Below are 13,610 nucleotides of genomic sequence, written 5' to 3'. Positions count from 1 at the left end.
CTTAACACCTTAGGCTATATTGCCCTCGAGCCAAACCGAATGCCTAGTACGATTATCTCACAACCAGGTGCATATTTGCACTTCTTCCTAGGCGCAAAGAGTGCCCACATATTAAGGTGTCAAGTGGGATAATCTTACACCTCTTTCACGATTATAACATTTAATTTTACAATATACTAAACAGGAAAATTAATTTTGTAGAACCTAGTCCAAAAATTCACCTTCATAAACCAACTTCAGCAATTGACAATTGACATGCCTAGCAGTTTACATCTAAAAATAGACCACCAGTTATTTTTCTACCTCCTGGCTCCTTCAACACAGGTGTTAATTGCTGGAGCTGGTTCACCCGCGGATAAATTTGTAACCAGGTCACAAAAAGTTATTTTCCCCTAAACAGGCCTTCAACACACCTCACACCATCAGGTCAGCGGCCCATGTCTGTAGTTGCGGAGGATTTCTCGAAACAAAGGCCCACCCCTCCCGCGAAAACGGCCTAAAACCCTATCAAATCCCCCTTCGCCGCCGTTTCCTTCTCCGCTCACCGGCGCCGCCGCGCAGAAACGGAAAGATGAGCGGCGCGACGGGCACCGCCGACTTCTTCTACCGCGAGGCGCTGCGGCTCGGCTACGTCGCCCGCTCCGCCTTCAAGGTCAGTGCCTCCCTCCCCACCCCCCGCGCTCCGCATTCGATGAATGTCTCACGCGAGCGCCTCTGCTCTGCCGTTGCAGCTGATCCAGATACAAAAGCAGCACAAGATCATCACGCCGGGCGCCGCCGTGCTCGACCTCGGGTGCGCCCCCGGCGCGTGGCTCCAGGTGGCTTGCCAGAACCTGGGCCCGCTCGAGAAGGGCGGCCTGGTCGTCGGCGTTGATGTCAAGGTCAGCCGTTGGCGTCCAGGCTGTTGTTGTTGGTCGCTGTGATTATTTGTGCAAAGGGATGGTCCTCTGATTTGGTCTCACGGTTGTTGCAGAGCAGAAGGTGAAGGTCCCCTCCGCGCACTGCGACTCAAGGGTCAGGACCGTCTGTGCCAATGTGATGGCTCTGATGAAGCAGCAAGCACGAGCGATGTCGCCACAGGTTTGATCAGTAGTCTGTTTTTACCTATTTACTGGAATTTGTTTGGATGTGGGTTTTGCTTAGATTACTGAAGCTGTGTACTGATCCAACTTGCAATTGTCTGAGATTGAAATGTGGCTTGATCAGTTCAATTCATAATGACTTTGCGACTCGACCTATAAATTCATAAATAGTCTCGAGGAGTTCAAATTTATAAGCAATGTCTTTGCCGCTAAATTTTTTATACATTCTCACATCATAGATACTTTCAAGGAGTTCACACAAAAGGTATTGAGTTTTATTGGCTGGCAATATTTGTAAGAAAATAACTGTTAGCTAACCAAAATTTGTGCAATGATTTGTTGAAATAGAACCGGAGTGTAGTTTTTCAATCAGTATATATATGCATAACTGAATAACTGATAGCAAGCCACCTAACTGCAAGGTTGAAAAATATTTATTACATAATGAAGCAGCAGTACTAGTTAGAGATGCAGCTAGTCGAGAAAGGAGAATATAGCTCGATAAGAGAATGTAGATCATCAAAAGCACAATAAGTTGAGTACCAGAACTTTTGAGACAGTTCTGTTTTATGTGACATATGTATGTGAAGCCAACCCTATGCCCCGCCAAGTTTCACCAATCCAAACACCAATATTGCCGGTGCCTGATTTCATGTTCAATAATTAGAATACCGGATCAAAGAGTTTCACGTATATTTTATCTACGGTCTTTCAAGTGATGGCTCCACACATTTGTGTATTCAGATAATCCGAATCGCGATATGTTGTTAAGTAACCCTAACTTTTGAGACTAGTTTTTTATGTGTCATATATGTATGTAAACCCAATATTGTATCCTACCGACCATGCAAAACTATGGAGCTTCACCAACCAAACAACAAATTGCCAGTGCCCAATTTCATGGTCAATGATTAAAAATACCAAATCAAGGACTGTCACATATATGTTTGCCCCTTGCAGGTGATCACTCTGTTCATTTGTTTATTTAAATTAATCAGTTATTTCAGAGTCACGATATGTAACTAATTATTTCAACTTTGAGTCTGTTCTTTTTTGTAATGTCATGTATCATACATAATGTATGTAAACCCAACCCCTTGTCCTACTCATCCTGTTAGTTTTTGTCAGAAAATAACTGTTAGTTTTTCAATCAGTATATATATGCATGACTGATAGCAAGCCACATAACTGCAAGATTGAAAAATATTTATTACAGAATGAAGCATCAGTTACTAGTTAGAGATGCTGCTAGTTGAGAAAGGAGAATATAGCACGATAAGAGAATGTAGATCATCAAAAGCACAATAGGTTGATTACCAGAACTTTTGAGACAGTTCTGTTTTATGTAACATATGTATGTGAACCCAACCCTATGCCCCGTCCACTTTGCAAACTGTGAAGTTTCACCAATCCAAACACCAATATTGCCGGCGCCCGATTTTATGGTCAATAATTAGAAATACCGGATCAAGGAGTTTCACCTATATTTTTTCTACGGTCTTGCAAGTGATGGCTCCACACATTTGTTTATTCAGTTAATTAGAATCGTGATATGTCGTTAAGTACCCCCAAATTTTGAGACTAGTTTTTTTTGTCATATATGTATGTAAACCCAACATTGTATCTTACCCATCATGCAAAACTATGGAGCTTCACCAACCCAAACAAGAAATTGCCAATGCCAAATTTCATTGTCAATGATTAGAAATACCAAATCAAGGATATATGTTTGCCCCTTGAAGTGATCACTCTGTTCATTTGTTTATTAAATTAATCAGTTATTTCAGAGTCACGATATGTAACTAATTACTTCAACCTTGAGACTGTTCTGTTTTATGTGTCATGTATTATACATGATGTATGTTAACCTAACTCCTTGTCCTACTCATCCTGCAAAACTGTAGAGCTTCACGAACCTGAAGAACAAATTGCCTGTGCCCAATTTCATAGTCAATAATTCGGAGTACCAGCTAAAGGATTGTCACCTATATTATTTTTCCACGATCCTGCCATGTGATTCATTTGTTGCTTTAATGAATCATTCCCATTCTGCTGTGCAGGAAAGGGGATTTTCCGTGATATTATCGGACATGTGCCCAGTAGTTTCAGGGATCACAACCAAAGATGAAGCTATATCCTGTGAGCTGGGCATGCGTGCAATCTCTCTGGCAGTTGGCAAGATAAAAGTTAGAGAATCAGCTGACTATAGTGAGACTATGGAGAAGTTCCAGAGCTCCACGGATCCTGACCCTGACGAGGACGGTGTTCTTAGACGTGGAGGCAACCTAGTAATCAAGTTTCTTGAGAATGAGGATGTACCAGGTTACATGAACTTCTTACCAGTAGATTTTATTTCTGTTGTTGCTGCAGTTGATTTCACAGGAATGATGAATGACCGATTATCCTGTTGCTGCAGGGTTTAGCAAATTCTGCAAAGTGAAGTTTAAGAAAGTAACTTTGCTGAGGCCCAAGGCGACAAGATCTAGTTCGAGGGAGATCTACTTGATCTGCGAAGGTTTGCGGTAGAAGATTGGCCACCACTCATCTCCCCATGAGGTGCCGGCTTGTCATTCTCAACCAAACTCATTTTCTACGGCTGTTAGCCTGGGCTGATTGCAGAGCGGCTGGATGGAGAAAGTCTTGACGATTATGCTGGTTGTAGTAGAGCTTTAGGTTTAGAAAGGAGGATTGGAATCCTGCCAACTTTAAGGTGAATTCAGGACTAGTGAGTTGAGGAAAACTCAATGTATCTCTGCTGAAGGTGGTGTGATGTGAGCTGTTGCATTTGTTAAATAAAGAACACTTGTATTCGACGGTAGCCTCCTCGGAGGCGGTGTTTGGGGACTTCCCGTCTGCTCCGTGGTGTGCTCCGGCGATCCAATGTTTGGGGAGCTTCGTCAACGACAGCCTCGTCTTCATCTTCGTCGCCGGGATCCAGTGGCCTCCAATATATTTTTTCCTTTCTTCTGGGTCTATCTTGTAAGATCGTGGATCTGTAATATCATCCTCTTCAGCTCGCAAAAAAAAAAAAAGAACACTTGTATTATGGGATTGCTTTCCTGCTTTGTAGAAGAAAAATATAGTGTTTTTGCTTTGATAGACTAGAGGAGTTTGCTTTCATAACCGTGGTCTGTCATCTATTTTTAGTGTTCTGTCATTTGCGTCACAGGCACGCACTAGGCCCACTTGTCTGCCCCCTCTGATTGGGCTGAGCCGGCATCTTCCTGGATGATGCTCCACCACCGATGAGTATATTCGTTGCCCGGTTGGCCATCAAGAAGTGCTACGCGCCAGTTTGGGAACACGAGAAGCTCTGAACTCTGGAGCAGCTGTGTGGGTCAATGCGGCGGCGCCACGTACTTGGCCGGGGCCACGCTGGCGCGCACTTTTGCTGCCCGCGCGACGGAGCTTCCTCCACGTGGTGGCTTCCTCCGCCACAACACCTCTGCGGCGGCGAGAGGAGGCTGGACGACCGAGGAGATATGCTCCAGGGCGTTCTACATTGTAGTAGTAGAGTAATCAATGTTTGACGCTGTGTTTGAACCGCTCTGTTCATCTTGGATCCATTGCGACGGTAGCTTTCTGACCCACCGATCGAGTTTCCTTGTCAAAACAGTACTGGTGACATCCCTCTCCAGGAAACTCTCCTTCAGATTCAGATGACGACGAACAACAGCGAGTTACGAAAGTGGCGAATCAAATTTGGTGCTGTAGAGAAATAGATTGATTTCTTGGAGCTGTATGGTTGGTGTGCAGCAGTTTTCAGGTCATGACCCATTTCTGGTGGTCGTGTCGCGGGAGCGGGAACTCATGGCCGCAAGGGATCCGAGGCGGAGCTCTAGACCATTCCCCCGCTTTCGACCGACGGCGGTTCCCGCGCGTTCGCGAGCCGCTGCCACGTACCTCTCCCGGCCATCCCGCCCCATTCCCCACGGACTCCCGTCCTTGCCCCGTCACCGACGGCGGGTCCCGTCCTCTAGCCTGCCCCACATGTCATTCAGTCAGCTGGCGGCAACCCCATGGCCGCGTCGCCTGCTCCCGCCACCGCAACGCCGCTGTACTCCACTTCTCCCGGCTTGTTCCATCGCATTGCCATCGCCCCACCCACCGCGGTACTACTGCCTCTATAAGAGCATCCCCACTCGTTGGCGCTCCCCACGCCCAAATCCGGCGAAATTTTCGTCCGGATTGGATGAAGTTTTGGCGTGGGGAGCGCTAGTTTCCCAGCCGCGTGCCCAGGCGAAGTCGACGATGCGAATTTAAAAAACGGAAACTTGACAAACTTCGGCTAAATTCGGGTGAATATAGACTAAATTTAATGATATTTAGACTAAAACGGGCGGAGTTCATACATAGAGGCCGAATTCGACTATATTTCGAATTCGGCTAGGGGAATTCAAACACTAATTTTAAAACACGGCGCTCTACATGCCCATACGGCGGTAGAACACCGTGTAGTCGTCGCCGCCGTCGTCGGAGCCGTCGTCCTCGACCTTCGGCACCTTCGGCCGCGCGGCCTGGCTGCTGCTGCCCTGGCCGGCGTCTCCCCACCCCGGGGAAGGCTTGTACCAGTCGTCGTCGGAGGACTCGAGGTCGACGACGGGGACAGCGACGCCGGATGGAGGTGTCGCAGGACGGCGGTACCGCGCGACATCGTCGTTGGCGGTTGGAGCGGCGCGGGCGGCGAGTTGGCGTGCGGCGGCCGTGTCCGGCAGCCGCCGCTGTCTGCTCCGCCTCTGGCGCGCGCCGCGCTCGCCTGGGCCCGGTGCGGCGTCGTCCGCGCGCTTCTCCTCCTCCATGCTCGGCAAGCGACCCGGCGATCGCCTCCGCCATCGCGGCCTCCTCCGCGCGCTTCGCCTCCTCCTCGGCGAGCGGCTTGCGGCGGCCTCTTTCTTCGTCTTCTTCCGCCGCTCTGCGGCGCGGAAGGTCGTTCTCGGATGACGAGGGCGCCGGCTGCTGCGCCCTCGGTCGCCGGCGGAGACGCCGGCTCCTTCTTGACGCGCACCGGCGTCGAAGGCGACGTCGCCTCCTCCCTCTTCACCGGCGCCAAGGATGACCTTGACGCCGATCCGAAGACGACGAGCCGGCAGCCCATGCGCCGTGGCTGCCGAGACGCTTCCCCGACGGCGGCTCGCCGATGCCCTCGATGCCGATAGAGGGCATCGTGAGCACCGGGGAGTTGCCGCCCTCGATGTGCTCGATGACGGCCTCGAGTGTCCGGCCCGGCGCGCCCACCACCGTCGGCGGCCCGCGGCGTTGTTGCGCGCAGGCGGAGGCGGCGGGCCGTCGTAGGCCGCCGCCTCCGCTCCCACCGCTGGAGGAAGTAGGAGTTCCACCGCGTGTAGTTGTCGGTGTGGTGGCGCGGGTCTGAGCGCTCCTCGTCGGTCATCGTCCTGCTCGCGTCCTCGATGGCGGCGTCGTGGGCTTGGCCCGGGGGCGGGGGCGGGGTTGGAGCGCCGCCGCACTTAGCCGCCGGCCCGCCTCCGGAGGCCTCGTGTCCGGCGGGCAGGGGTACCCCGCTGGTGGAGGAGGTGCCCCTCCCACGCGTGGAGAGACCGGCGGGCGAAGCCGTTGTTGGCTGCGCCGTCGTCGTCGTAGAACGCCATCTTGAGAGTAGAGGGAGAGTGGAGGGAGAGTGGAGCACGGGGTACGCCTCGCGGCGAGCGGACCGGCGTATATAGGCGTGGCTGGCGCGGGGATTAAATGCCGCGTGGATTGCGACGCGTCCGCGGCGAGCTGACCGGCGGCAGCCTTTAGTGCGCGCGGAAGACGATGCGTGCGCGGAAGACGAAGACATTAACTCGCCGCGTGGCCGGCGAATGCATGCCGGCGGCAGGCTTTTACAGCGCGCGGAAGACGACGACATTAACTCGCCGCGTGGCCGGCGAATGCAGACCGGCGGCAGGCTTTTACAGCGCGCGGAAGACGATGCGATGAGGACGACGATCGGTTTCTCTCGCCGACAAGTTGGGGCCACCAGACGCGCGGGAAGTTTCCTCGCCGTTTCGCGCGCTTTCGTCCGAGTCCTCGAGCGCTCCCGGGGGCCGGGGGCGTGGGATCGCCGGATGAATTTAGGCCCAAATCCGGACGAAAACGAGGAACCGGGGGCGCGACTGGGCCGAATTTCGCCGTCCGGATGGAAAAAACGCTCGCCGGGGGCCTGTTCGGGGGGACGAGTGGAGATGCTCTAATACTCCGGCACTTCGGCTCCTGTGGTTGCTCACTTCACTTCACACTATAGCTCTCCCAGCTGCTGCGCGAGCATAAACTTGGTTTCCTACTTTCCTTAGCTAGAAGTAGAAATTATAATCTTTCTATAGAAGAAGGTATGGAGGTGGAGATGCTGAGTGAGTATGGCGGCGATGGGGTGGCGGAGGAGCAGGGGTGGGAGACGCCGAGGAGGGAGGAGTGCCGCATCCCAGTGGTGCCGCCGTGTCCACCGCCACCGCCGAGGAAGAAAGCAGCGGAGCTACTGAAGGCGGCGCGGCGGGAGCCGCCCAAGGGCGGGTACTTCCAGCCGCCGGACATCGAGTCCCTCTTCATGCTCGCGCCGCTGCGGAGGCAGTACAACGCCGCCTCCACCTGCGTGTAATCGATCAGTCATTCCTCTGCAGTACAAGTAGGAGGACACCTGCTGCGCCTAGTTAGTAGTGGTTGCAGGGAATACGGATGTCGCTTGCACATCTTGTTTTGGTTTTTGAGAGAGAAGGATGTGCGTTGTGCATCTTAGGTTGTTCATCTTTGTTTTGGTTCCATGCATGATGTAAAATTGTATCCACTATCCAGCAGACTACAAAAACTGCATGTGTCCCTGCTAGGCATATTCGGGGGATTAGGATTAGGGAAGTTCGAGAGTGTAGCTGTAGTGTGTGCCATGTTTGTAAATGTTGTCGCAAGTGGGAAAAAAATATGTTCTCCCGATCGGCAAGACTATAATTCTTTGTCTCGTTTTTCTTCCAGCATTGATGTTCTGAACACGCAGTTAAATCAGGTTGTCCGCTTTGTGAGAAGATCCGTCTGTGACCAAATTCTCTGAACCTGCACATTCAACTACAGCGGGCCAAATTAAGCCAGCGTGAACTGAAATACAGTAGACCTTAGAGAGCGTCTCTAGCCGATGCCCAAAACGGCTGTAGAATGTAGAGGAGGATAGCTGACGCCCAAAACGGCTGTAGAGGAAGGAAAAGTGCACTTTTGCCAAAGCCAAAAGGGGTTACAGCCGAAGCCAAACAAGGTTAAAGGAGCAATAATAAGAGAGTGACTCCTAAGAGCATGTCTAACAGCCCCCCTTATAACCCGCCCACCCCGTAAAATTCCGGCGGGATACGGGGCAGGCGTGGTTTGGGTCGTCTAGCAGGCCCCGTATTCTGGCCGGCCCGTTTCGGCGGAATACGGGGCCTAGGAAATCCGCCCCGCCGCCCCCTACTTATACCGGGCGCAGGTGCGATCACTCGCAACCCTAGCTCCGCCGGACGCCGCCGCCTCCCTAGTTAGCTCCGGCGAGAAATCCCTCACTCCCTAGCTCCGCATTTCACCCCAGCTCCAGCATAGACGCACGCCGCCGCAGTACCGCCTCGCCGCGAGCGGATCGAAGCGATCCCGCTCGCCGGACAACGTGGAGGATGTGTGGCGTCTCCAATGCAAAAGATCCGCCGCGGAGGACCAGCGGCGGAGGAGCTCCGCTCGCCGGCGAGGAGGAGGAGGAGGACCCCGACTTCTTGAAGGCAATAGAAGAGTCCCTCAAGGACGACGCCGAGAAGAAGAGGGCGGAGGAGGAAGAGAAGGCGGTGGCCATCGCCGCCGTGAAGGAGGCGCAGTTGCGGGAGGCGGACGCGTACATCGTCGACTGGCACGCGTACAACACGCGACCGTTGGGAACCCCAAGTAGAAGGTGTGATGCGTACAGCAGTAAGTTTCCCTCAGTAAGAAACCAAGGTTTATCGAACCAGTAGGAGCCAAGTAGCACGTTGAAGGTTGATGGCGGCGGAGTGTAGTGCGGCGCAACACCAGGGATTCCGGCGCCAACGTGAAACCTGCACAACACAATCAAATTACTTTGCCCCAACGTGACAGTGAGGTTGCCAATCTCACCGGCTTGCTGTAACAAAGGATTAGATGTATAGTGTGGATGATGATGTTTGCAGAAAACAGTAAGAACGAATATTGCAGTAGATTGTATTCGATGTAAAGAATGGACCGGGGTCCACAGTTCACTAGTGGTGTCTCTCCCATAAGAAATAGCATGTTGGGTGAACAAATTACAGTTGGGCAATTGACAAATAAAGATGGCATGACAATGCACATACATGTTATGATGAGTAGTGTGAAATTCAATTGGGCATTACGACAAAGTACATAGACCGCTATCCAGCATGCATCTATGGCTAAAAAGTCCACCTTCAGGTTATCATCCGAACCCCTTCCTGTATTAAGTTGCAAACAACAGACAATTGCATTAAGTATGGTGCGTAATATAATCAACACAAATATCCTTAGACATAGCATTGATGTTTTATCCCTAGTGGCAACAGCACATCCACAACCTTAGAACTTTCATCACACGTCCTGCATTTAATGGAGGCATGAGCCCACTATCGAGCATAAATACTCCCTCTTGGAGTTACAAGTAACGACTTGGCCAGAGCCTCTACTAATAACGGAGAGCATGCAAGATCATAAACAACACATAGATGATAGATTGATAATCAACATAACATAGTATTCCATATTCATCGGATCCCAACAAACGCAACATGTAGCATTACAAATAGATGATCTTGATCATGTTAGGCAGCTCACAAGATCGAACAATGATAGCACAATGAGGAGAAGACAACCATCTAGCTACTGCTATGGACCCATAGTCCAGGGGTGAACTACTCACTCATCACTCCGGAGGCGACCATGGCGGTGAAGAGCCCTTCGGGAGATGATTCCCCTCTCCGGCAGGGTGCCGGAGGCGATCTCCTAAATCCCCCGAGATGGGATTGGCGGCGGCGGCGTCTCTGGAAGGTTTTCCGTATCGTGGCTCTCGGTACTGAAGTTATTATCGAGACCCTGGCGTGTCGCCGCCTCGTTGCCCCACTTCGTTTCCCTTTCGGACTTCTGGAAGCTTCGTGGAAAAATAAGATCCTAGGCGTTGATTTCGTCCAATTCCGAGAATATTTCCTTACTAGGATTTCTGAAACCAAAAACAGCAGAAAACAGAAACTGGCTCTTCGGCATCTTGTTAATAGGTTAGTGCCGGAAAATGCATAAATATGACATAAAGTATGTATAAAACATGTGTGTATCATCATAAAACAAGCATGGAACATAAGAAATTATCGATACGTTGGAGACGTATCAACATCCCCAAGCTTAGTTCCTACTCGTTCTCGAGTAGGTAAACAATAACAAAGATAATTTCTGAAGTGATATGCTATCATAATCTTGATCAATACTATTGTAAGCACATGTAATGAATGCAGCGATTCGAAGCAATGGTAAAGACAATGGTTAAACAATTGAATCATATAGCAAAGACTTTTCATGAATAGTACTTTCGAGACAAGCATCAATAAGTCTTGCATAAGAGTTAACTCATAAAGCAGAAAATTCATAGCAAAGACATTGAAGCAACACAAAGGAAGATATAAGTTTCAGCGGTTGCTTTCAACTTGTAACATATATATCTCATGGATAGTTGTCAATACAAAGTAATATGATGAATGCAAATATGCAAGTATGTAAGAATCAATGCACAGTTAACACAAGTGTTTGCTTCTAAGATGGAAGGAAATGGGTAAACTGACTCAACATAAAAGTAGAAGAATGGCCCTTCGAAGAGGAAAGCATTGATTGCTATATTTGTGCTAGTGCTTTTATTTTGAAAACAAGAAACAATTTTGTCAACAGTAGTAATAAAGCATATGTATTATGTATAAGATATCCTACAAGTTGCAAGCCTCATGCATAGATTACCAATAGTGCCCGCACCTTGTCCTAATTAGTTTGGCACATGGATTATCATTGCAATACATATGTTTTAACCAAGTATCACAAAGGGGTACCTCTATGCCGCCTGTACAAAGGTCTAAGGAGAAAGCTCGCATTGGATTTCTCGCTTTTGATTATTCTCAACTTAGACATCCATACCGGGACAACATAGACAACAAATAATGGACTCCTCTTTAATGCATAAGCATTCAACAACAAATAATATTCTCATAAGAGATTGAGGATTGTTGTCCAAAACTGAAACTTCCACCATGGATCATGGCTTTAGTTAGCGGCCCAATGTTCTTCTCTAACAATATGCATGCTCAAACCATTCAACTCATGATAAATCACCCTTACTTCAGACAAGATGAACATGCATAGCAACTCACATGATATTCAACATAGATAGTTGATGGCGTCCCCAAGAACATGGTTATCGCTCAACAAGCAACTTATTAGGAAATAAGATACATAAGTACATATTCAATACCACAATAGTTTTTAGGCTATTTTTCCCATGAGCTATATATTGCAAAGACAAAGGATAGAAATTTAAAGATAGCACTCAAGCAATTTACTTTGGAATGGCAGAGAAATACCATGTGGTAGGTAGGTATGGTAGACACAAGTGGCATAGTTTTTGGCTCAAGGATTTTGGATGCATGAGAAGTAATCCCTATCAATACAAGGCTTAGGCTAGCAAGGTTGTTTGAAGCAAACACAAGTATGAACCGGTACAGCAAAACTCACATAAAAACATATTGCAAACATTATAAGACTCTACACTGTCTTCCTTGTTGTTCAAACCCTTACTAGAAAATATCTAGACCTTAGAGAGACCAATCATGCAAACCAAATTTTAGCAAGCTCTATGTATTTCTTCACTAATAGGTGCAAAGTATATGATGCAAGAGCTTAAACATGATCCATATGAGCACAACAATTGCCAAGTATCAAATTATTCAAGACATTATACCAATTACCACATGTAGCATTTTCTGTTTCCAACCATATAACAATTAATGAAGCAGTTTCAACCTTCGCCATGAACATTAAGAATAAAGCTAAGGACATATTTGTCCATATGCAACATCGGAGCGTGTCTCTCTCCCACACAATGAATTATAGGATCCAATTTTAGTCAAACAAAACAAAACAAAAACATACAAACGCTCCAAGTAAGCACATAAGATGTGACGGAATAAAAATATAGTTTCACTAGAGGAACCTGATAATGTTGTCGATGAAGAAGGGGATGCCTTGGGCATCCCCAAGCTTAGATGCTTGAGTCTTCTTGAAATATGAAGGGATGAACCACCGGGGCATCCCCAAGCTTAGAGCTTTCACTCTCCTTGATCATATTGTATCATCCTCCTCTCTTGATCCTTGAAAACTTCCTCCACACCAAACTCAAAACAACTCATTAGAGGGTCAGTGCATAATCAAAATTCACATGTTCAGAGGTGACATAATCATTCTTAACACTTCTGGACATTGCACAAAGCTACTGAAAGTTAATGGAATAAAGAAATCCATCAAGCATAGCAAAACAGGCAATGCGAAATAAAAGGCAGAATCTGTCAAAACAGAACAGTCCGTAAAGACGAATTTTTTAGGTGCACCAGACTTGCTCAAATGAAAATGCTCAAATTGAATGAAAGTTGCGTACATATCTAAGGATTACTCGCGTAAATTGGCAGATTTTTCTGAGTTACCTACAGAGAACACTGCTCAAATTCGTGACAGCAAGAAATCTGTTTCTGCGCAGTAATCCAAATCTAGTATGAACCTTACTATCAATGACTTTACTTGGCACAACAATGTAATAAAATAAAGATAATGAGAGATTGCTACAGTAGTAACAACTTCCAAGACTCAAATATAAAACAAAAGTGCAGAAGTAAAATCATGGGTTGTCTCCCATAAGCGCTTTTCTTTAACGCCTTTCAGCTAGGCGCAAAAAGTGTGAATCAAGTGTTATCAAGGGATGATGCATCAATAGCGGGGTTTGAAGTTTTCTCTACTACGCATTGTATCTTGTATATGTAAGTTTTAGAGGCTCCCTTTTCATTAGTCTTAGGCTTGCTATTCTCATCAAACAAATTTTCGGGAACAAGCCAAGCATAGTTATTTTCTAGAGCTTCATGCATTCCTAGGAGCTTACTAGGTATCGGTGCTTTAATCTCCCCACCATCATTAACATTATTAGTGTACTTTATTCTATCCATGTCCATCTTTTCAAGTGTTTTTTTAAAATCAGTGAACAAACCAAGCCTCTTATGCTTAATAAAAACTTTTCTAGCTTCTTTAGCTATATCTTTAAATTCTCTATCAAGGACTTTTAAAACAAAATCTCTCTTTTCTCCCCCTCTCCATATCAGAAAGTGTAAGAAACATGTGTTGTATCATGGGATTGAGAATAATAAATCTAGTTTCCAACATGTGTACTAAACAGGCAGAGGCACTTTCATAAGTAGGAGCAGCTTTTAATAATGGTATATCTTCAAAATCTTCATCCATGCTAACATGGGTGAAAAATGCTTCTAT

General features: G+C 47.8%; 2 protein-coding genes across 2 annotated transcripts; both read left to right on the top strand.

The window, feature by feature from the left end:
• Positions 1–451: 451 nt before the first annotated feature.
• LOC127292091 (uncharacterized) lies at positions 452–3,893 on the top strand. The gene is made up of 5 exons (XM_051321444.2): positions 452–652; positions 732–881; positions 979–1,080; positions 3,143–3,404; positions 3,499–3,893. Exons 1-5 carry the CDS (start codon positions 572–574, stop codon positions 3,606–3,608), a joined length of 705 nt encoding a protein of 234 aa, XP_051177404.1. The 5' UTR covers positions 452–571; the 3' UTR covers positions 3,609–3,893.
• Positions 3,894–7,306: 3,413 nt separating this feature from the next.
• On the top strand, positions 7,307–8,005 carry LOC127348299 (uncharacterized). The gene has a single exon (XM_051374370.2). The coding sequence runs from the start codon at positions 7,411–7,413 to the stop codon at positions 7,672–7,674; it is 264 nt and encodes an 87-aa protein (XP_051230330.1). The 5' UTR covers positions 7,307–7,410; the 3' UTR covers positions 7,675–8,005.
• Positions 8,006–13,610: the final 5,605 nt, after the last annotated feature.

The sequence above is a fragment of the Lolium perenne genome, chromosome 4, assembly GCF_019359855.2.
Source record: "Lolium perenne isolate Kyuss_39 chromosome 4, Kyuss_2.0, whole genome shotgun sequence".
In the NCBI taxonomy this organism is placed as follows: domain Eukaryota; kingdom Viridiplantae; phylum Streptophyta; class Magnoliopsida; order Poales; family Poaceae; genus Lolium; species Lolium perenne.
Note: the sequence above shows the minus strand (reverse complement) of the source record. Positions and strands in the feature narration are given on the sequence as shown.

Coding starts and splice junctions, on each gene's coding strand:
- LOC127348299 (XM_051374370.2), top strand. CDS start 7,411: ATGGAGGTGGAGATGCTGAGTGAGTATGGCGGCGATGGGGTGGCGGAG.
- LOC127292091 (XM_051321444.2), top strand. CDS start 572: ATGAGCGGCGCGACGGGCACCGCCGACTTCTTCTACCGCGAGGCGCTG. Junction 653..731: donor TCGCCCGCTCCGCCTTCAAG/GTCAGTGCCTCC, acceptor CTGCCGTTGCAG/CTGATCCAGATACAAAAGCA. Junction 3,405..3,498: donor TGAGAATGAGGATGTACCAG/GTTACATGAACT, acceptor CTGTTGCTGCAG/GGTTTAGCAAATTCTGCAAA.